This window comes from Entelurus aequoreus, linkage group LG05 (assembly GCF_033978785.1).
Source record: "Entelurus aequoreus isolate RoL-2023_Sb linkage group LG05, RoL_Eaeq_v1.1, whole genome shotgun sequence".
Taxonomy (NCBI): domain Eukaryota; kingdom Metazoa; phylum Chordata; class Actinopteri; order Syngnathiformes; family Syngnathidae; genus Entelurus; species Entelurus aequoreus.
In genome coordinates this window covers 42927342-42950814 of record NC_084735.1, presented here as the reverse complement: position 1 = coordinate 42950814, position 23473 = coordinate 42927342, and the positions used below count along the sequence as shown (strand labels likewise).

At 37.8% G+C, this 23473-nt stretch overlaps 1 protein-coding gene across 1 annotated transcript; it reads right to left on the bottom strand.

Moving 5' to 3' along the window:
* adssl (adenylosuccinate synthase, like) lies at positions 1 to 23214 on the bottom strand. Its single transcript, XM_062048142.1, has 13 exons — positions 22863 to 23214; positions 22329 to 22431; positions 19621 to 19689; positions 19461 to 19511; positions 19315 to 19381; positions 19097 to 19204; positions 18513 to 18594; positions 3302 to 3428; positions 3062 to 3216; positions 2250 to 2374; positions 2073 to 2170; positions 774 to 923; positions 1 to 707 (listed from the first exon to the last, which is right to left on the bottom strand). The coding sequence occupies exons 1-13, from the start codon at positions 23076 to 23078 to the stop codon at positions 655 to 657; spliced, it is 1404 nt and encodes a 467-aa protein (XP_061904126.1). The 5' UTR covers positions 23079 to 23214; the 3' UTR covers positions 1 to 654.
* Between the last annotated feature and the right edge of the window lie 259 nt (positions 23215 to 23473).

Sequence of the window (23473 nt, the reverse complement as noted above, 5' to 3'; positions counted from 1 at the left end):
AACCTCTTGGGATGTACTATCATTTCTTTGTTTTTGTTTTTTTACATTTACATCAAAGTTGTTCTCTGTTTTGACTTATTTTACGATTTAGAGCATTTTTAAAAACACAATATTCATTCCAACAATCACTTTGGAAATGGTTACAAACAAGACAACAGAAGATTTGTGGATTTAAAATTGTTCATGAAATGTTGGCGGTTCATTGCAAACCTGGTAAAATATTCTCCATTTGTGGCGTCCTTGTGGTTAAAATATATATATATATATATATATATATATATATATATATATATATATATATATATATATATATATATATATATATATATATATATAGAAATGGTACACAGACGCTTTATAAAGTTCAAATAAAATAAAAAAAATTTAAAATAAAAGTGTAATTCACTGTGAAAAGAACTGAGCTCATCATATACAGCTAATTTAAAAACTGAAAACCCGAAAAATAAAGGAAATGTTGAAAATCTGGAATGCATAAATTGGACTTGAAGGATGCTTAGTGAGGGCGAGTGAGGCACAAGCAGCGACAACGATTCACAGAGACCCTTGCTGGTGAAACATCCGCCTGAAGATGGAGGCGACATGAAATAACGAGACAGTGACGTCATCTTCCGGGACAGCGACGGTGCTCGCTGCTCAGTAGAGTTTGATCATGCTCTCCCTGCATTTGCCCACTCCGACCCACTTCACTGAAAACCAAGTCAACAGCAAGGTCAAACGTGATTGGCAGGTTTGCGATGGAATTCTTTACAAACCTGGAACCTGCAGGAAGTCCTCGATGAAGCGAATGTAGTTCTGTGCCTGTGATGGCAGTTCTGTGAAGCTGCGGGCCGCCTCGGTGCTGCGGCACCACCCGGGGAAAGTCTTGTACTCCACCTTGACGCGCGTCAGAACGTCCATGTTTGCTGCAAGACAATACACAAAAACATTACAAGTTTATACTGCAATATTTTAAGAGACCTACAGTTGCAAGAATAGTATGTGAACCCTTTGGGATTACTTGGATTTCTGCATAAATTGATGATCAAATTGTGCACGGGATAGATGGAGCTTCTACTCGCTCACTGCGGTGAAAGCCGCAGTGGCTATGGGTAGCGGCACTTTTAAACGGAGTTGTAGTTAAATATTTGACACACTGAGCAAGCAGCAGAGAGGAGCTATTGTTAGCTTATGTGCCAAGTCGCTAACAGAAGTGAACAACAAACTGATGAGAATAAAAGTTGCTACAAGGAGAGATATAAGTTATAAAGCAATTTGGTGTATGTTTAAATAAAGCGATAGTCACTCACTTATAGCAAAATGCAGTCACTGTCCAAAGCGTTGATCCTCCTATTATCAAAGCTTTTCCCAATCAAATTAATCAAATTAATCATATTAATCGTTGCATGTTGTCTACTCTAGTGAACATTTCACCAATTCCTTACTGAATGAAAAAGTCTTTAAGCATAAAAAGTAACAAAAGTTCTTAGGGAAAAATCTTAAGGTTAAGATTATTATAATTCATACAACACAGGAAACAAATTAATAGCTGACCACTTTGTTACTTTTAAAAACAGATGACATTTTAGAAAAGTATATTTTGATTGCACACGGGTTACTAAATTCACCGTTGATCCATGACTTCTACATAATTTCATGAAAAAAAATCAAACACAATCTTTGTGTAAACATGTCATTCCACTTGCTATGTATCATTAAAAACAAAGAGAAATTAAAAAAGGCCACATAAAAATTACACATATTTACACTTCAGATGCTAAATTCGCCAAGTAATAGTTAGCCTTTATATATATATATATATATATATATATATATATATATATATATATATATATATACACATATATACATATACCTGTATATGTACACACACACACATATATATATATATATATACATATATATGTATGTATGTATGTATGTATATATAAAAATAAGTATGGACATTTTTTAAACTTTTTACTTTCACAATTATGATGCATCATAGCGGACTAGCTCATCTATTATGACAATATATTGCGCTGTTATTTTACAATTTCCACCTCATCATTTACCAGGGAAACTTGGTAAAGGCTCTCCATCAACCTGATAGGCCACGCCAACTTTTATCTCTGGCAGAGTGTCCAAAATGTCCAGTTTGGTCAGTGCAATTCTGCGAACACAATCACTCTGTTTAGCGGAGAAGATAAAGAAGGCTTGCATTAAAAAAAATAGATTATTTCCTGACTTACGCCGAAAAGCCGTTGACCATGTGAGCGTATCTGACCAGTATCAAGTCCAGCCAACCACACCGCCGCTTTCGGCCCGTTGTCACGCCAACCTCTCGACCACGCGATTGTAACAAAGCCCCGGTTTCCTGCAACACACCACGCACACAACAGTCGCCACCAATTTACTTGATTCACACTTGTGCTAATAGCACTAAAACAGAGGTCTACAACAGAGGGTCTGCGACCCCCAGGACTGCTAGGAAAATATTTACTTGATTGGACTTTTTCCACATATATTATTTTTCCACAAATGTAAATGTTTTAAATACACATTAACATTGATCCAACACACTGTAGCGTTGTTTATAAATGGCATTGGCATGGACACCCTACTCACTGTACCTTGCAGTTTTATAATGAAAAAAGCCATTACTGTATTCATGCTCGCATTTAAGATAGCTAGCTATTAGCGGACTAGTTCCCAGCTAGCAATTTATGGACTAGTTGCGAGCCAACGATTTGCGCTCCAATTGCCAGCTCACGATTTGCGCACTAGTTGCCAGCTAGCTATCAGCGCTCCAGTGGCAAGCCAGCTATTAGCGCACAAGTTGCCAGCCAGCTAGCTATTAGTGGCATTAATTCTGGGTATCAGAATTGCAGTGATTAAAAACACAAACGGGGAACAAACATATTTTTGTCCACTGCAAGTTTTTAGGTTATGCTTGAAAGGAAAGTAAATATTTCCTTAAAAAAAACAAAAAAACATGTTAACACTTGTTTCATTGCAGTCTCGTTCACAATACAAAAAGCGACTAAATGCATCCTTCACTCACATTATCCTGTTCTGTCGGAAAAGCACCAACGCCAACCCGGGTGGTGTAAGCTTTGACGACACCATACACTCGGCCGACGTGCGACGGAGGCACGCCAAGCCCGGTACACACTCCTCCCACGGTGCAGTTTGACGAAGTCACAAAGGGATACGTGCCTAAGAGTAAACATGTCTATTAGCTGCGGGAGCCAAAAACATCCATCCGTCAGCGAGATTAATGCCCCATTCTCGTGGTACTCACCAAAGTCAATATCCAGCAGCGCAGCGTTGGCTCCTTCCACAAGGATTTTCTTACTGGGTCCAGTGAGAGCTTTGTGCATGAAGTACACACCATCTGTCACTAGAGGGCGCAGCCGCTCTGCATATTCCTGAAGGAAAAAGGACACATTCTTGAACAAATAAAACATGGCATCGGCTACATACTATGTACCATTGAAATGTATTTATGATGAAGTAGTGGTTAAGACTATTTTTCATATTTAATAATAATAATACCTGGGATTTATATAGCGCTTTTCTAAGTACCCAAAGTCGCTTTACATGTAAAACCCATCATTCATTCACACCTGGTGGTGGTAAGCTACTTTCATAGCCAAAGCTGTCCTGGGATAGACTGACGGAAGCGTGGCTGCAATTTGCGCCAACGGCCCCTCCGACCACCACCAATCATTCAATTCACCTGTGTGAGTGGCACCGGGGGCAAGGGTGAAGTGTCCCGCCCAAGGACACAACGGCAGCAATTTTTTGGATGGTAAGAGGCGGGGAGCGAACCTGCAACCCTCAGGTTCCTGGCACGGTTGCTCTACCCACTACGCCATGCCGCCCCATTTACCAGTAGAGTTTTACCACTGCTACTTTGCGTTCCAAGACATCACACAATTAGAACAAACTCAATGTGGCAACATTGTGGACAATTATGTAACATTAATATAACTAGTTTTTTCAGTATTTTCTTACAGACCCAAGACACACACAATAAAAAGAGTTAACTGGCACATACATAAATGTTTTTCATTTTATGAATCGATTTGGAACACCGAGTTTATCCAGATGTAGGGATTTGCAGATCAATCGATTCTCGTGAAAAGTATGTGATCGGCCATTGCCAATTAATGCCAATCAAAAAAAAACTCTGGCTGACAAGCAGATGGCTGCTAATTATATGTCAGCATACAGTGTCGAGCAGTCCCCTAAATTAATAATAACCTCCAATACAGTAATAAACTGCATTTCTTAGTGTCATTATCAAGTAATATCACTGGAGAATGATACTAAACATGTTACACACCGAGAGAAAATAAGGAGCCGGCATGCTGATAGCTAAGCCAACCTAACATTAAACAACACCAAAAAATAAGTACTTAGCAAAGTTTAAAAGTGTAGATGGAACCACTTTCCAGCAGAAAGTAAGCAGTTAATAAGAAATTAACAATTAGGAGGCTTGAGAGAGGATAATTTTACTGTCGATGTGTCAGCATTGTCAGTCAGTAGATGACATGTTAGAGAAGGATTGGAAGAATCCATAATTAATAATAATTGGTGGTGTCGATATTAAGGGTAGAATGAGTACCGGTATGTTCGATATTAGAGTGTTCAGATCAATATTTTCGTTTTCTCATTAAAAAAATGTTTTTATGTTAATTGTTACAAACTCAGGGAATAATTCCTTGGACACAAGAGGACTTTGAGTGCTAAGACCAAAGGATTTAAATGAGTACTAGATTGTAGTTTTTGCTTAAGTTTAGTTAGTGTGTACTACTGACTTAGCTCCAAAAAGTGTATGTAATAAGAGAGAATAAGGAAGTAGTTGAAATAGTTTGTTGATATTGTTAATCTTAGCATAAAACATTTAAAACATATACAATTAATACCGTATTTTTCAGACTATAAGTCGCAGTTTTTTTCATAGTTTGGCCGGCTTTTTCATAAAGGGTGCGACTTATACTCAGGAGCGACTTATGTGTGAAATTATTAACACATTACCGTAAAATATCAAATAGTATTATTTAGCTCATTCACATAAGAGACTAGACGTATAAGATTTCATCGGATTTAGCGATTAGGAATGACAGATTGTTTGGTAAACGTATAGCATGTTCTATATGTTATAAGGCTGAAACGACGCGTCGACGTAGTGGACGTCATCGGTTACGTAAATACGTTGACGCCGTTTTTGTGCGTCGACGCGTCGCATATTTACGTCACACTACCGTCATGGCGGAGCGCAAAGCAGACGATGCGAGCGGTGCAAGCGAGGGGAAAAAAGCACGCCAAAAGTCGTCAAAAGTGTGGGACTATTTCTACAAACGGCCTAATAATGTTGTTGTGTGCACACTGTGTCGAGCGGAAATGGCCTATCATAGCAGTACAACGGCTATGAATGAACATTTGAAAAGAAAACCATCAACCATCAACTAGTCAATCGTCCGCGTGAGCATACGTTGTCATCATTACACAAAAACTTGAATGTGTCATTTGTATCTGCTAGGGGTGTAACGGTACGTGTTTTGTATTGAACCGTTTCGGTACGGGGCTTTCGGTTCGGTACGGGGGTATACCGAACGAGTTTCTAAGCTAAAGTCTTAACAAGTTGCTTTACTCCTTCTGCCTCTGTCTCAGCACCCAGCATTGTCCCACCCACACAACCATCTGATTGGTACACACAAAGCGTTAACAGCCAATCAGCAGTGCGTATTCAGAGCGTTAACAGCCAATCAGCAGTGCGTATTCAGAGCGTTAACAGCCAATCAGCTGTGCGTATTCAGAGCGCATGTAGTCAGCTCTTCAGCGTCGAGCAGATAGGTGGTTAGCAGGTGAGCATCAGGCAGCGGACTCTCCCCAAATGATGATAAACACCTCCCAGTCAACTACTAGTAACATCATTATGAGCCCGTTGACCTTCTAGAACAGACCTGGGCATTCTGCGGCCCGCGGGCCGCATCCAGCCCTTTGTGCGTCCCTGTCCGGCCCGCCTGAGGCCAATTATAAATTACAAAATAAATTTTTAAAAGTATCTATGTCGAGTGTGCAATACAACGGTGCTGCTTTTGTTTTGAAAATCGTTATTTGTATTACTTCCGTGTGAACGTATGCGTGTGCGTGATTGTGAGTGAATGTGAACAGCTGCAATCATTAATTACAAAATAAAGTTGAAAAAACATCTATGTCGTGCGCGCAATACAACTGTGCTGCTTTTATTTTGAAAAGTATTATTTATGGGCGTGTGTCCGTGTGTAACCTGCGAGTGAAGGTGCACATGCAGCGACAAGTGATGCACGGTTTACACCCGAGACGCTAAAAAGAGAAAAGTTGATGAAGAATGGCGTGTTTCCAACAAGACATGGACTGCAAAGCAACGTTCCCTCGAAGGTGCGTGCCTGCGCAATTGCGCACTGCTCAAGCGTCTGCTGCGCGCAGCAAATATATGCCGCGCACCAAATCAAATCCCATCTGAATTGTAAACAAAATAAACATATTTATTCTATGTAATTTTGTAATGCAACTCTGAGTGACAGTGACAACAAGCGGCCCTAACGGTGTTCGTCAACACCGTTCAATTGAACACCGTTCAATTATTGTAACGTCTATCGAGATGCTTCGAGGACAGGAATTATATCGATCACTTTATTGAGCAAAACTGTTTATATTCGGACATAACCACCCCAAAAACATGAGTAAAACAATTCTATCTCGAAAAACTAGTCATTTTCTGCCGTACAAACCAGGCCAAAACCAACTTGTCATCTGTCACCAACACGCATAGCACTAAACCACTGGTGCGTTTATGGCCACACAAAAAGTCGGACAACTCAAACACCACACAAAGTTACACTATGACTCCTCAGTCATACGTGTGCTTATTTTACTGTCATTTATTATTAATGTTAATTTATTTATATTAGTCATGGAATGCTGTTACACACACTATGTTGAAGTATTACTATTATTATTAATTATTATTATTATTATTATTTATCTTACGGTATATATAAAAAAAAATATTGAGCAAAATTTAATTGAAATATTGTCGATGTGGCCCTCCAGCAGTGCTCGGGTTGCTCATGCGGCCCCCGGTAAGATTAATTGCCCACCCCTGTTCTAGAAACTTAAACTGCAGCTCAGCTCACTCGCAGTCCTGGCTTGAGTTGAAGGCTAATTACTTCTCAGTTCCAGCCACATCGACCCCTTCTGAGTGCCTATTTTCAGCTGCTGGGAATATTGTAAACAACAAAAGAACCAGCCTCACCCCAGAGCATGTAGACATGCTAACCTTTCTTCATTACAACTGTTAGTCACTCACTGGAATGAGTAGAATTGGTTATTGTGTACTGTGTTGGACTGGATGTTTATTTTGCAAATTTTTAAAGCAATACTTAATGTTTACAGTGCTCCGGAATATTTAGATTGGCACTTTTTTATATTGGATGTTTATCTTTATTTTTGCACATTTTAGAAAATAAGCAATACTTTCACTTTTGTTGAAATGTTTACACTATTGTTACAGAATATTTCTTTTTTGCACTTTTTTGTATTGATGTTTATCTTTATTTTTGCACATTTTAAAGCAAAATAAGCAATACTTTTACTTTTGAAATGCGTATACTATTGCAGAATATTAAGATTTGCACTGGATGTTTACTTTTACATTTGCACATTAAAAAGCAAATAAGACACTTTTAATTTTGTTAAATGTTGAAAGTTTTAAATGTTTACATTGTTACAGAATAGTTTGTCATGTTGTTGTCAATGTTGACTGAGTGGCCATACTTTTTTTTTTTGTAAATAAAAGTCATGCCTTTTGAAAAAACTGGCCTACATTTTTTTTTTCATCTTCATTTTAAATAAAAAAAACAATCGGTAAAAGGAAAAATAATCTATAGATTAATCGAAAAAAATAATCTATAGATTAACTGATTAATCGAAAAAATAATCTATAGATTAATCGATAGAAAAATCATCGTTAGCTGCAGCCTTAATATGTTATAGTTATTTGAATGACTCTTACCATAATATGTTACGTTAACATACCAGGCACATTCTCAGTTGGTTATTTATGCGTCATATAATGTACACTTATTCAGCCTGTTGTTCACTATTCTTTATTTATTTTAAATTGCCTTTCAAATGTCTATTCTTGGTGTTGGGTTTTATCAAATACATTTCCCCAAAAAATGCGACTTATACTCCAGTGCGACATATATGTTTTTTTCCTTCTTTATTATACATTTTCGGCCAGTGCAACTTATACTCTGGAGCGACTTATACTCCGAAAAATACGGTACATGTGATTTTATTGGTATCGGATGATATCGCTCATGGATGATTGTTACTGGAATTAGAACATCCCTTCCGGAAGTAATTTTACGTGGATTTGGGCTTGCAGCTAAACAAACGGACAAAGACATGACGACCAAGGATATAAATTGAGTTGAATCAGGCCTGGGCGATGTATCGATTTTATCGATAAATTCAAGTTTTTTGTTGCAGACAACTTAAAAAAAAATATTTTCATTTTTTTCTCCTCTTGCTTTGGCATGCTTTTTGCCCCCAGGAGATTCTGTAGATACCACCCTCCTTCTTAATTCCTTAACGGACATTCACACCGTAGCAAAACATGGCTAAGTCTAATGCTAACAAGAGCGAGGCATTTGTTTTAAAGAAAAAAAGTGTTGACATTAGTTAATTGCCACAACAGGCGTGGAACAAAAAACTGCACGCTGCAAAGTTTGCGTAAAAAAGGCAGCAGCACAATTAACTTATTCGTGCATCTGAAACAGAAGCCTCCTGCTAAGTGCGGGAAATGCAACTCTTTACGAGGCCTGCAATAATTAAAAAACTCCCACTAAAAAGCAGCTTTCTGTGGCAGTAGAATACACAGAACGAGTACAATACACAGAGCAATCACTTAAGCAGCCGCTCTGCACTAGGCCTGGGCCGGTAACAAATTTTGCTCGACGAGGGACAAGTGGTAGAAAATGGATGGATGGATATATTGACCTACAAATTATTGCCGATAAAACTATATTATTGCAATTTTTTTTTTGAGACCAAATCAACCATTGATTTAATGATAATACATAATAATAATGCATCTATATACTTTAAAAAGCAATTGTTTTTTAAATGAAAATCTCCAAATTAAATAAAACAAACAAATAATACAATATACCTTGTTAGCAAAAGGTTTCACCTATAAAATAAAATGTATTAATTAGTAATTCATATCTTGAGGAAGGGATGGGGGTCTCAAATATACACAACCATAACAATAAATAAAATAGCTAAATAAAGTATAGACAAACAAAGTTGCACTTCAATATTGAACTTGTAGGCAGAGGTCCAGTTGTACATTACTTAACTGACAATCAAGTTAGAACTTTCTTAAACAAAAGTGAAAAGTGATATAAACACTACAGTCCAAACAAACGTATTAACAGGTCATATGCAAAACAAAATTAAGTTTGGCAGATTCCAAGTGAGGAACACCAACATGACAACACTTTTAAAACATGATACTTTTATAACAGTATAAATGGCAGCATGTCTTAGGCAAAATATGTCTCGGAGTGCACACTATTTGTTTACACTGACCAAAATGAGTTTGGACTGTCGAGTGGTTGTGTTTCAAGTGGCCGTTGTTAAGTCGCACACATTCGGCAAACTACCGTAATTTCCGGACTATAAGCCGCACCCGACTATAAGCCGCACCAGCTAAATTTAGAGGAAAATACAGATTGCTCCATATATAAGCCGCACCCGACTATAAGCCGCAGGGTTTTGATGTGTAATTACCGTAGTATATAGGGGTTCCTGCTACCACGGAGGGGGTTGTCGGGACAGAGATGACTGTTTGGGAACGCAAAGCGTCCCATTTATTAACAATAAATCTTTCAATCATTCAATCAAACTTTCACATCTTTGACATGGCGAACAGCATTCGTGCAGAGTACAAATAATACAACGGTGCAAAGTAATACAAAGTGCTCGCCTGTACGTTATCAAAAATAACCAGCCTACCGGTATATGAAAAGTCAGTCTTTAATCATTGTGTCATCGTCTTCCTCCTGCGTACTAAAACCACCGAAATCCTCTTCGTCGGTGTCGGAGAAGAACAGGCCGTAAATAAGCCGCACCGTTGTATAAGCCGCAGGGACCAGAACGAGGGGAAAAAGTAGCGGCTTATACTCCGGAAATTACGGTAGTGTATGCGGTGTCATTTCAAACCACTAGTGTTTAAACAAATAAAATAAAAACTTGTGTAAAATTCTCTGCCATGTGTATTAAATGGTTTCTTTAAAAAAATATGGGAAAAAATCTGAAAAATTGTAAAACTAATTTTCAGAGATTTAATTTTTAAGCCATATCACCCAGGCATGAAATGAAGTTGTGATATGTCTATCTTTTAAACTAAATAAACAGAGTTGATGAAGTACAAGCTGTAAAGAAATACAACAATATGCACTTTTTAAACATCCAGGTTTGTGTGGACATAACCGCAATATCCAGTGAACCTTGGTACAGAACAAGACTTTATGTTGCGTTGATAGTTTCTTCTAAAGATATGCAAATACAATATTTTGCGTTGTAGCTTTTTAGAGATTTAATTTTTTCCCCATCATTGTCAGCCATCTCAGTGATGCTAATTTCACTACTTATATTGTCACTAATAAGGCCCTTGGTTACCTGCTACAATCTAGTGGAAGATCATTTAACTGCACTCAAAGGCACAAGCAGTCAAGAGGCTTATTTATACTGTATATTAGGGCTGGGCGATATGGCCTTTTATCAATATCTCGATATTTTTAGGCCATGTCACGATACATATCTCGATATTTTGCCTTAGCCTTGAATTAACACCTGATGCATATAATCACACTAGTATGATGATTTTATGTGTCTACATTAAAACATTCTTGCTCATACTGCATTAATATATGCTAATTTTAAACTTTCATTCAGAGAGGGAAATCGCAACTACCGTATTTTTCGGATTATAAATCGCAGTTTTTTTTCATAGTTTGGCCAGGGGTGCGACATATACCCTGGAGCGATTTATGTGTGAAATTATTAACACATTACCGTAAAATACCAAATAATAATATTTATCTCATTCACGTTAGTAAGAGACGAAGCAAATGTCCGCAATTGTCACACACACACGTCAGCAATCGTCACACACGTCAACCAATAAGAATTCGGCGGGGGCGGGTCATGGCAGAAGTGCATTGTGCGTCATGGCAGAAGTGCATTGTGGGTCATGGGATGCTAACTGCTGCTACATCCGTAGCTATTAAAATTTATTATTTCAACATTGGCGGTAATTTATAAAAACTGAGAAGGGCTGAACTAAAATGGCACCGAAAAGGTAATCATATTCTGCAAATTACAAGCCGGACGTAGTGAAATATGCAGCAGAAAACGGCGATCAAGCAGCAGAAAGAAAGGAAACTGCGCATACCAGAGGCGACACCGGGGAGGAAGATTTCATCGGATTTAGCGATTAGGAGTGACAGATTATTTAGTAAACGTATAGCATGTTCTATATGTTATAGTTATTTGAATGACTCTTACCATATGTTACGTTAACATACCAGGCACGTTCTCAGTTGGTTATTTGTGCGTCATATGGCGTACACTTATCAGCCTGTTGTTCACTATTCTTTATTTATTTTAAATTGCCTTTCAAATGTCTATTCTTGGTGTTGGATTTTATCAAATACATTTCCCCCAAAAATGCGACTTATACTCCAGTGCGACGTATATGTTTTCTTCCTTCTTTATTGTGCATTTTCGGCCGGTGCGACTTACACTCCGGAGCGACTTATAGTCCGAAAAATACGGTAAGTCAATTTACCAAAAACTGTATTTATTAAACATTATTTTAAAACAAGCTATGAGTGCACTTTTGTGCATGATGTCACTAAGATGACATATCAAAACACTAAACTCAAGTGCACTTTTTGTACAGAACGCCACTACAATATTTTAAAACAAATAAAGTGCACTTTTGTGCATGTCACACAAGATATTTCAAAACCTGTAAAATAAAAATGAGCTGCATAATAGGAAATCAAATAGTGTATGTCCTTCGCTATGTGGTAGGTTACTGGGGACGTTATCTCCTGTTTTTGACTATTTTTTTTCATACGGTGTTGATGTAGAAATGGAAGACGCCAGGCTCAATTGGGTCAGTGCTGGTTGCTTTTGCATTTTGTTGGTGTGGCACCGGGCGGAGATGTTGACATGCGGAGTTTCAAGCACTCTTCATTCTCTAGCGGGTGACTTTTCAAATGATGCTACAAAATAGTAGTGCTGCTACTTTTTGTAGCAACGCTTTTGCCGCATACTTGACATATTACGGTTGTCTGTTCAACAGCTTCCCGTTTGAAGCCAAACCACTGCCAGACAATGGACCCCGTGCTGTTTTTCTTGGGAATGAATTTTTCCTCAATTTGTTACCAGATTCGTACCTTCTCTCTCTTGTATTACCACTCGCACCACCTGCAACAGCTAACTTTACCCATTCCGCTACCTCTGTGCTCGGCGAGGGCGTATGACGTTGCACGCGCGACAGTATGTGACGTATGTAACAAGGTGCGCTTGTTTTATCTCTCTGTGAGAAGGAGAGACAAGTAAGAGTGAGGAAAAGCCTGTAGTGTAATGCCCGCAGCTAAAAGCAACTGCGTGAGAACGTATACTCGAATACTCACGAAATAGTCATTTTCTACATCGCACAGAGACAAACCCGCGATATATCAAGTACATTGGATATATTTAGCCCTACTGTATGTTTGTAATAATTGAGCTTTTTTTTTTTTTTACTTATTAGATTAAATAAGCACAATTCCTAGGGCACACCTTACTACGCTCTTATTACTACGTCACTTCCTGTCAATGAGAAAGGACGCAAAAGAGAAAGGCTCCGCTCTTGCTACCAGAGTTTTTTGTTAAATCTGAAGATTTTGACCACTGATTTGCGATCACAGCCACAGGAGAGTACCCTGGCATCTTCAATCTGATTTTGGTCAGTTGAGAGGCACTGATACGCTGAAAGAAGGCGAGTTGGGAGAGCCGCTAGCCTCAAGCCAAAGGCGCCTTGCCGCAGTTCAAAGCGGTTGCCTAGCAACCAAAAGCTACGGCGAGTTTACAGCTGTTTTAAAGTGATCCCGACGTCGCAGAGTGATATAAGTTGACAGGCTGACACCTCAAATTGATCTCTGAACGGCGCAAGATACGAAATTGTTGGAAAAAACAAGTTAAAGTGCCGCAAGTCGCTAAAGAAGCAACTGCCGTTAAGACACAAGCAAGAGGCAGTGACGTCAGTGACTGCCGCGATGCGAAAAGGTAAAGGAAAGATTGAAATCCCGAAACCTTCGGGGTCAGCTGATACAGAACACAACTGGGAACAAGATTTGAGGTTGGACACAGGACATGATGGGAATCAAAAAGTGATCCTACAAAAACTTGAAGAAATGAAAGAAGAAATGAAAGAATTGAAAAAAGAAATGAAAGAAATGAAAGAAGAAATGAAAGAATTGAAAGAATATCTGAGAAAAGTAACAACAGAACACAAACAAGATGTGAAAAGTCTGCAGGAAAATATAGAAAATCTGCAATCTCAGAACAACAGAAGAAATAATGAAGCCACTGAAATGGGCAAACGAATGAAGACCCTTCAAGAAGACAACAACATGTTGAGGAATATCATAGACGAAATGGATCAGGACAAACGAATGAATGATATCATCGTGACAGGGCACCGAATTAAACCAAGATCCTATGCGAAAGCTGTGAATAATGAAGGTGAACCTGATGAAATGGATATGATCTCAGCAGAACAGCAAGTGGTCAATCAAAGGAAATTGAAATTGACATTAATACCATCGAAACATGTATCCCACTGAACGGAAGAAACAACAACGCCACTCCAGTCGTGCTCGTGAAACTCGTAAACAGAAAACCTAAAATGGCATTGCTGAGACAGGGAAAGAAGCTGAAGGGAACAAATGTGTACATGAATGAGCATCTCACAAAACGCAATGCTGTAATCGCCAAGAAAGCACGCGACTTGAGAAAGCAGGGAAAAATCCAGGGAACTTGGAGCACCAACTGTAAAATCTACATCAAGCTGAATGGAAGTCCAGAAGCAAGAGTAATTGTTGTCCATGACATCAAGGACCTGGACAATTTTTAAAGTTTACACAGCTACCACAACAACGATGATAATGGACTCTGACAGAAAACAAACACCCAAATTCAGCATCGACACTACTATGTTCCAAGGGACGACTAAACAAGAGGACCTACATTCAGGATTACATCCACCTACACTTATTGAGATTATTGAAACAACATCAAAGATTGTTGAACAAGAAAATATGGAACTAAAAAATTTCTGCAACAAAGATTACAAAAACCAGGATTTGGAAAATGATATAGATCCAGATACAAATTTTTTCTCCCACATCAGTAATAATTGTTTTTATTATACAGATAATCAATATAATAGCAACATTACATAACAAATTGTCAATTATTCATTTTAATAGCAGAAGCTTGTATGCAAACTACAACAACATTAAGAACTTTTTGGAACACATCAACGAAGCATTCAAAGGGATTGCTGTCACAGAAACATGGATTGATGATAAAAAAGGAATAGATTTTGATCTGGAAGGATATGAACTAAACTACATCAACAGAACCAACAAAAATGGAGGAGGAGTAGCTGTGTACGTGATGAAGAACCTGAACTACAAAGTGGTAAAAAACATGTAATTTGCTATAGATAATATCTTACAATGTATAACCATTGAAATATGTCAGGAAAAAAGCAAAAACATTTTCATCAGTTGTATATATAGATCACCTAAATCAAGTATAGAAACATTTGAAGAATGGATAAAGGCTACTTACATGGATAATGGTCAAAGAATAATGTTCTTATGTGGTGACTTTAATATTGACTTATTGAACCCTAACAAGCAAAAGTCTATTGATGACTTCATTGATACAATGTACAGCATCAGTTTATATCCAAAAATCACAAAGCCAAGCAGAATCACAGCACACTGTGCCACGCTTATTGATAATATTTTTACCAATGAGTTTGACAATAACACTACAAGTGGTCTACTTATAACCGACGTTAGTGATCATCTGCCAGTTTTTACAATATATGATAGACACTACAAGAAGAACATGGAAGACAAAAGGACATTTCGAAGAATGTGCACAGAGAAGAGGATGACTGCTTTCAAAAGTGAGCTACAAAAGCAAGATTGGGACAATGTGTACAATGAAAAAGAGGTTGATGAAGCATATGAACATTTCTTAAACAAGTTCATAATACTTTATGACAAACATTGTCCATGGATACAACTCAGTAACAAGCAGAGAAAGAATAATCTACCATGGATGACAAAAGGATTAAAAACTGCTTGTAAGAAGAAGAATACACTATATAGAGAATTTATAGCACAAAGAACTATAGAGGCAGAAATTAAGTACAAAAAGTATAAAAACAAGTTAACAGATATACTACGATCATGTAGAAAAGAATATTACAGTGAATTATTGGACAGGAACAAAAATAATATGAGAGCAACATGGGGCATCCTCAATAGCATTATTAAAAATGGCACAAAGAGGGACTACCCTCAATACTTTTTAGACGAAAATAAATAAAATGACAACATAAAGGAAGTAGTTGAAAGCTTTAATAATTATTTTGTAAATATTGGACCAAAATTGGAAGAAAGGATTCCAGACCCAGTTCCAATTGAGGAATATAATGATACCATAGAGCGAAATCCCAACTCCATGTTCCTCAGTAATGTGACACAGGAGGAAATAGTTACAATCGTGAAAAAATGTAAATCTAAGACTTCAACTGATTGTAATGGAATTGATATGGAAACGATAAAAAAGGTTATAGAAGAGATCTCAGGACCATTAATGTATATTAGTAATCTATCATTTCAAACAGGTACATTCCCAAACAAAATGAAAATAGCTAAAGTTGCACCAATTTATAAGACTGGAGATAAACATCAATTTACAAATTATAGACCTGTTTCTTTACTTCCACAATTTTCTAAAATCATTGAAAAACTGTTTAATAACAGATTAGAGAGTTTCATAAATAAAAATAGAATACTCGAAGAGAACCAATATGGATACAGAGCTAATGTCTCAACTTCAATGGCTTTAATTGAAATTACAGAAGAAATTACCAATGCAATAGACAGTAAAAAATGTGCAGCGGCAGTTTTTATGGATCTAACTAAAGCATTTGACACAATTAATCACAATATTTTAATCAAAAAAACTAGAACGATATGGCATCAGAGGGTTAGTCTTAAACTGGATAAGAAGTTATCTAACGAACAGGAAACAATACGTGAAGCTAGGCGAACACATGTCTACAACGCTAAATATATCCTGTGGTGTACCTCAGGGATCAATATTAGGACCTAAATTATTCAATCTCTATATAAATGACATTTGTAAAGTTACAAAATATTTAAAGTTAGTATTATTTGCGGATGATACAACAGCATTTTGTTCAGGAGAGAACACACAGGAGATAATACAAATAATAACAGAAGAAATTAACAAATTAAAAAGATGGTTTGACAAAAATAGATTATCGTTGAATCTCAGCAAAACTAAAATAATGCTATTTGGTAACAGTAGTAGAGAAAGTCAAACACAAATACAAATAGACGGAAAAGAAATTGAAAGAGTAAATGAAACCAAATTTCTAGGTATAATGATTGATGATAAATTGAACTGGAAATCTCACGTAAAAAATATACAACATAAAGTAGCAAGAAACACGTCAATAATGAATAAAGCAAAACATGTTCTAGACAAAAAATCACTTCATATTCTCTACTGCTCACTAGTGTTACCATATCTGAGCTACTGTGTAGAAATATGGGGAAATAATTACAAAAGTACACTTCATTCATTAACGGTGTTACAAAAAAGATCAGTTAGAATAATACATAATGTTGGATATAGAGAACATACAAATCCTTTATTTATTGAATCAAAGATACTGAAATTCCACGACATAGTGAATTTGCAAACAGCTAAAATTATGCACAAAGCAAACAATAACCTGCTACCCAAGAATATACAACAATTCTTCTCAACAAAAGAGGAGAAATATAATCTTAGAGAAAAATTTAATTTAAAACATTTGTACACACGTACAACACTTAAGACCTTCAGTATATCAATATGTGGAATTAAATTATGGAATGGATTAAGCAAAGCAATCAAACAATGTACTAATATGATCCACTTCAAGAAACTCTTCAAACTTAAAGTGTTTACAAAGTACAAAGAAGAAGAACCATGACAAACATTCTCAATTTATTTCATCCATCCATTCTTAAAGTAATCTTACTTATCTCATCACATGAAATATGACTTACTTCACCAATTATTATTATTAAATTCTTACTATTATTTATTTATTTATTTTTATTGTGATTACCTATGGAGTTATTGTGAATAAATTGAGAGCAGGAAGTGAATAAAAAAGTTTCAGCAACTGTTATGTAAAGAAAAGGGGTAGGATTAAATAAACTCTGCTTCTTCCTACTCCTTTTCGAACATGTTGAAAAGAGAAACTGGAAATTGTGATGTATCATGTTGTATGCTTGCATGTTCGAAATAAACTCAAACTCTAACTCTTATTTTCATTTTTTTTCCACATTTGCCTGACACTAGTTGAGTTGAAAGAAGAAAAGTAAAATGGTCCACTACATCAATAGACAAAGGTCATATGGCAGAATATGCCAATATTTACATGTATAAGTTTTTATCAATGATGTGGTGGTTTAGGTATTAACGTAGTGTGGGATTTTCTGCCAGCCTTCTTTCTTGCATTTTTCATCTGTAACAGAGTTTCTTTTAGAAAAGGTATATTATTATAATCTTCACAATACTGTTCTTCCTGAGTGATGTAAACCATAGTGAATCCATTTGTGGTTTGTCATTTGCTGCTAGGCCTGCCCCTTACGTGAACACGCTCATGACAAGAATAAATAATCCTGATGCGACAAATCAAGTTATTATCCAGTTTCATATTTATACCAAATCTTCAATGTTTATTTAGGTTAAAACAAAGACACTTCAATTTAATTTAGACCACCTCTGGCTTTCTCCTTTCTTTTACGTTTGCATGCTAAATCCACGTAAATCTGCTTCCAGGTAATCTAAGTGTAGCAAATTGCTTAGCAAAAAATATGGCAGTTACTTGTTTTGTCCATTTTCCAATTGTGCACAAAATCGAAAAAAACTAAGTCATCCTTTTTATTGTTTTTAGTCTGTTAAATGCAGAAAATGTTATTTTGCTTTTTTAGTTTTATTTTGATGAATAAAATTAACGAATGATACACAGATAGTGGTGTTTTATGTGTTTCATCCGCTCATACCTTCAACTGCTTTAGTTCACCGTCGATGTCCACATTGAGATTTGGATACATGGTCTGGAAATGTTCTGCCAAAATGCGAAACCTAAAAAAAAAAAAGATGTCAGCGTTAAATCAAGTGTTTATTCATCAAACATAGAGTGAAGTGAAGTGAATTATATTTATATAGCGCTTTTCTCTAGTGACTCAAAGCGCTTTACATAGTGAAACCCAATATCTAAGTTACATTTAAACTAGTGTGGGTGGCACTAAGAGCAGGTGGGTAAAGTGTCTTGCCCAAGGACACAACAGCAGCGACTAAGATGGTGGAAGCGAGGATCGAACCTGCAACCCTCAAGTTGCTGGCACAGCCGCTCTACCAACCGAGCTATACCGCCCACAGTTTACGAAGTCAGGTCACTTGTGTGTTAAACATACTTGGCCAATAAAGCTGATTCTGATAATGAGACTGGTAAAATAACCCTGTATCGACTGGCAATGGTTAAATAAAAAACATTAGAGATGAAAACATACACTTCACCGCATCCCTAAAGAAGCATTTTGTGAAATCTAATAAATCACAGGAAATGAAGCTTGAATGAACACACTTGTCCTGAAAAACGTTGAAGTCTGAGACGAGATCACAGACTCGCAGACCATTTCGAGCAGCTTTGGAGGAGTAGGCAGGCCCGATGCCCTTTTTGGTTGTTCCCAAACTGCAGCAATGATAAAACACATTCAACTAAACACAACAATTGATTTTGAAAGTTCCCTTCAGCAGGAGTGATTCACGCACAGGACTTTGAAAAAATCGGAGCAAAATTACTTTTTCCCTTCTTGCTGCTGTCGCTGCTGCTCCTGAATGCCATCGACAGCTTGATGGAAGTTGAACACTAGAGGTGGACCAGGGACTCTCAATAAGACATGTTCACATGCAAAAAAGACTTTCAATGACTACACAAATATACTCACCAATGTGGGCACGGTCAGAAATCTTCAGTCTCTCCTCCCACCCTTGTAATCCTACACGGATAAACATGTTCATATTGGGAAAACTGAGCATAAAAACACTCAAAGCTATTAACATGACAAGTTGACATTTGCATATTTACATAAATGTCATTTAAAGTACCTTTGCCTTTCTTCAGGTTAGATTGTGCCTCTGTAAACAGCCCTGGCAGGTGTATGACCACCCCATTGCCTGAATGCAAAACATTTTTCTATTAAAATGGTACCTCGACCTAAAAGTGTTTTGAGACAAGAGCCGTCTCGCGGTTGATTGTTATGCTTTAAGTTGCAAGCAAAAATGTGAATTACAAGCATCCCCACCATTAGTTGGTGTAGCAAATTTCAGTGAACCTGGTAAGATCTGCCTAAAATATCTGGTCTCACTCGCTAGCATAGCTTATAGCTAATCAACATAACTTTGTTTTCCAAACACGGGAAGGAAGAAAATGGATGGATGGATGGACAGTGCTGGAAGAATAAGTGGCTAATATGCATTGAATAAAATAAATAACTTATCAAAACATTGACAGAGCGTGTCGTGAACTCTGCGAAACAAGGTTGAGTGTGTCACTGCTACTCTGCACCATACTGAAGCAGAAGGGGTCAGTTAAAATAATAATAATAATGAAAGTATGGAGAAGTAGCTTGAGAGAGATACCACAGAAGTATGCTTTTTAAGGTAAATGCTGTACATTATTATTGCATTACTTCATGAAGCTAAGGTAGTTAGTACCACTATTGTATTAATTTTCATACAATATTTCTAAAAAAATATATTTTGAAAGGCATGTTACATGTTAAAATGATGCTGTTTTGTGGTGGGGGCCAAACACCAAGTCAATTGCTTTACATCCATTTCAATGGGCAATGTTGACTTGAGTATTATGAGTTAGGAGCTCTGTCACAGAACTAATAAATTGAGGTACTACTGTACTGGTTTGTACCATGAAAATTATAAGCAGGTTTTATATTCACACAAGACCTAACTCACTGTCACTCACTACTTGTTGTTTTATTTAAATACTGAAGTGACCAAGGAACATGTGCTAATTGTATGTGCGTGCCTGATGGAAGTCATGGGATGCCTTCATCTTAAAACCAAATTCCAAGTCAGCTCCAATACATTAAAGGCCTACTAAAATGATTTTTTTTTATTTAAACGGGAATAGCAGATCCATTTTATGTGTCATACCTGATCATTTCGCGATATTGCCATATTTTTGCTGAAAGGATTTAGTAGAGAAAATCGACGATAAAGTTCGCAACTTTTGCTCGCTGATAAAAAAAAGCCTTGCCTGTACCGGAAGTAGCGTGACGTCACAGGAGCTAGTATTCCTCACAATTCCCCATTGTTTACAATGGAGCGAGAGAGATTCGGACCGAGAAAGTGATGATTACCCCATTAATTTGAGCGAGGATGAAAGATTCGTAGATGAGGAACGTTACAGTGAACGACTTGAGAGGCAGTGATGGACGTATCTTTTTTCGCTCTGACCGTAACTTAGGTACAAGCTGGCTCATTGGATTCCACACTCTCCTTTTTATATTGTGGATCACGGATTTGTATTTTAAACCACCTCGGATACTATATCCTCCTGAAAATGAGAGTCGAGCACGCGAAATGGACATTTAAAGTGACTTTTATCTCCAAGACAATACATCGGTGACACACTTAGCTACTGAACTAGCGCGATAGCATCGTTCTCAAATGAAGATAGAAACAAAATAAATAAACCTCTGACTGGAAGGATAGATAGAAAATCAACAATACTATTAAACCGTGGACATGTAAATACACGGTTAATGATTTCCAGGCTGGCGAAGGTTAATGCTGTGCTAACGACGCCATTGAAGCTAACTTAGCAACCAGACCTCACAGAACTATGTACTCTCTCCTTTTTCTATTGTGAATCACGGATTTGTATTTTAAACCACCTCGGATACTATATCCTCTTGAAAATGAGAGTCGAGCACGCGAAATGGACATTTAAAGTGACTTATCTCCAAGACAATACATCGGTGACACACTTAGCTACTGAGCTAGCGCGTAGCATCGTTCTCAAATGAAGATAGAAACCCATCAACAGCCGTGCTCACCTGCATTCCAGCGATCAACGGCACGACGAAGGACTTCATCCGTGGGTTTGGCGGCAAGCATCGGCTAGGCGTAGTAAGTAGTCCTTGTTGTGTTGCTGTAAGTATTGTAATGCCCCGCAGTGGAGAAGGAGTCACACAGACGAGGAAGCGCTGCTCAATCGCTTTATTAAAAAGCGGTAACTGGTTGTAGTTCAAAAAGTAACGCACACACATACACGAGCTGCTGTTAGCCAAAACTCACGCTCACACACACAAGTTCTCCGCCAACTCACTCGCGCATGCGCGTTCCCCAAACCCTTAAAGACAGTACACTAATGCAAATATCACAGATATTATAGTATTGTACTTAGCCGCTAAGACACCGATCGATCCCACCTACAACGTTTTTCTTTGCAGTTTTTCTTTGCAGTCTCCAAATTGCAAAAGATTCACCAACACAGATGTCCAGAATAATGTGGAATTTTGTCGAAGAAAACAAGAGGCTTTTCTATCGGGTCCGATGGGGTCCAACCACTTCCGTTGCTTTTGTGACGTCACGCGCATAAATCATATCCAAAGGAGTTTTTCAACCGGAAGTGTGGCGGGAATTTTAAAATTGCACTTTATAAGTTAACCCGGCCGTATTGGCATGTGTTGCAATGTTAAGATTTCATCATTGATATATAAACTATCAGACTACGTGGTTGGTAGTAGTGGGTTTCAGTAGGCCTTTAAAGAGCCATTACAGAACATTACCTATAAATGAGATGGCCTTCTTGTTAAGGACACCACTTGGCAGCAGGTGGAAGTCATACTCTACTGAGTCCACAACCACAGTGTGACCAGCATTGTTGCCACCCTGCAAACAGCACACACAAAAAAAGAATTTTATAAATTCCGACAGTACCTCAACGCCCCATCAGTGGCGTTATGCCAGGCAAGTCGTTGTGTGTTACACAACATTTCACACGAATTACACCCTGCGTAATTAGTATAAAGCACGGAAAGATAACTCAATTTTAAAATAGTATCAAGAAGTGAAACGAGATATTCCCCAAAAGCATGATGGCGCTAGTCGACTGTCGAACACATGTTAGCAAACACGGCTAGCGCCACATCCGGGACACCGGAAATAGGTCACAAATATTTAACCGCTGCACAGCTGAAATAACATACTGTGACCTCTACGGTTTGAATTGCATTAAAACAAACATCAAAAACTCAAATGTTGTTCAAAAGAATGATATTTGTTGGTCTGAGTGTAATGTTGAATCCGAGCGGAGCTGCTACCTGACACCTGCACACGATATCCGCATCCATTGCGAGCAGGTCCACAACTTTCCCTTTGCCCTCATCGCCCCACTGAGCTCCCAACACCACGGTCACTTTGTTGACCGGCTCCTTCGAAGAACGGAGGGGAGAATCCGGCGGAACAATATCTCGTGGCCGCTTAACTACCGGCTCCCCGTTCTCTCGTCCATTAGCCATGTTGCTGTTGGAAGCCATGCTGCTGCCCTCTTTCTTGGTCACCGGAATGGCGTTTTGCCGCGTTTCTTTGTACGGGAAGTGGTACACTTTAACACTAGAGGTCAGTGTTTCCTGTTTTTCAGTGCTAACGCCACCAAAGATGTAATTCTTTGGAGAAAGGTTGCAGATTGATGCGCCATGAGACTATAAATATGCCTATTATCAGCTGCAAGTGCGAGTTACAAATCAAATAAGGAATCGGTATCATTTTAAATGTAAAATGACTACTACAGTCACAGGGTTGGTCTGGGTGACCACTGCAATCACCCGAGTGCCACAAACGTTCAAAAATAAACAATCTCTCCAGTTATAGTAAATGTCGATTTATGAAAGTAAGGCCTACTTTTTCTAATTGGATTAATGGGTTACAATTA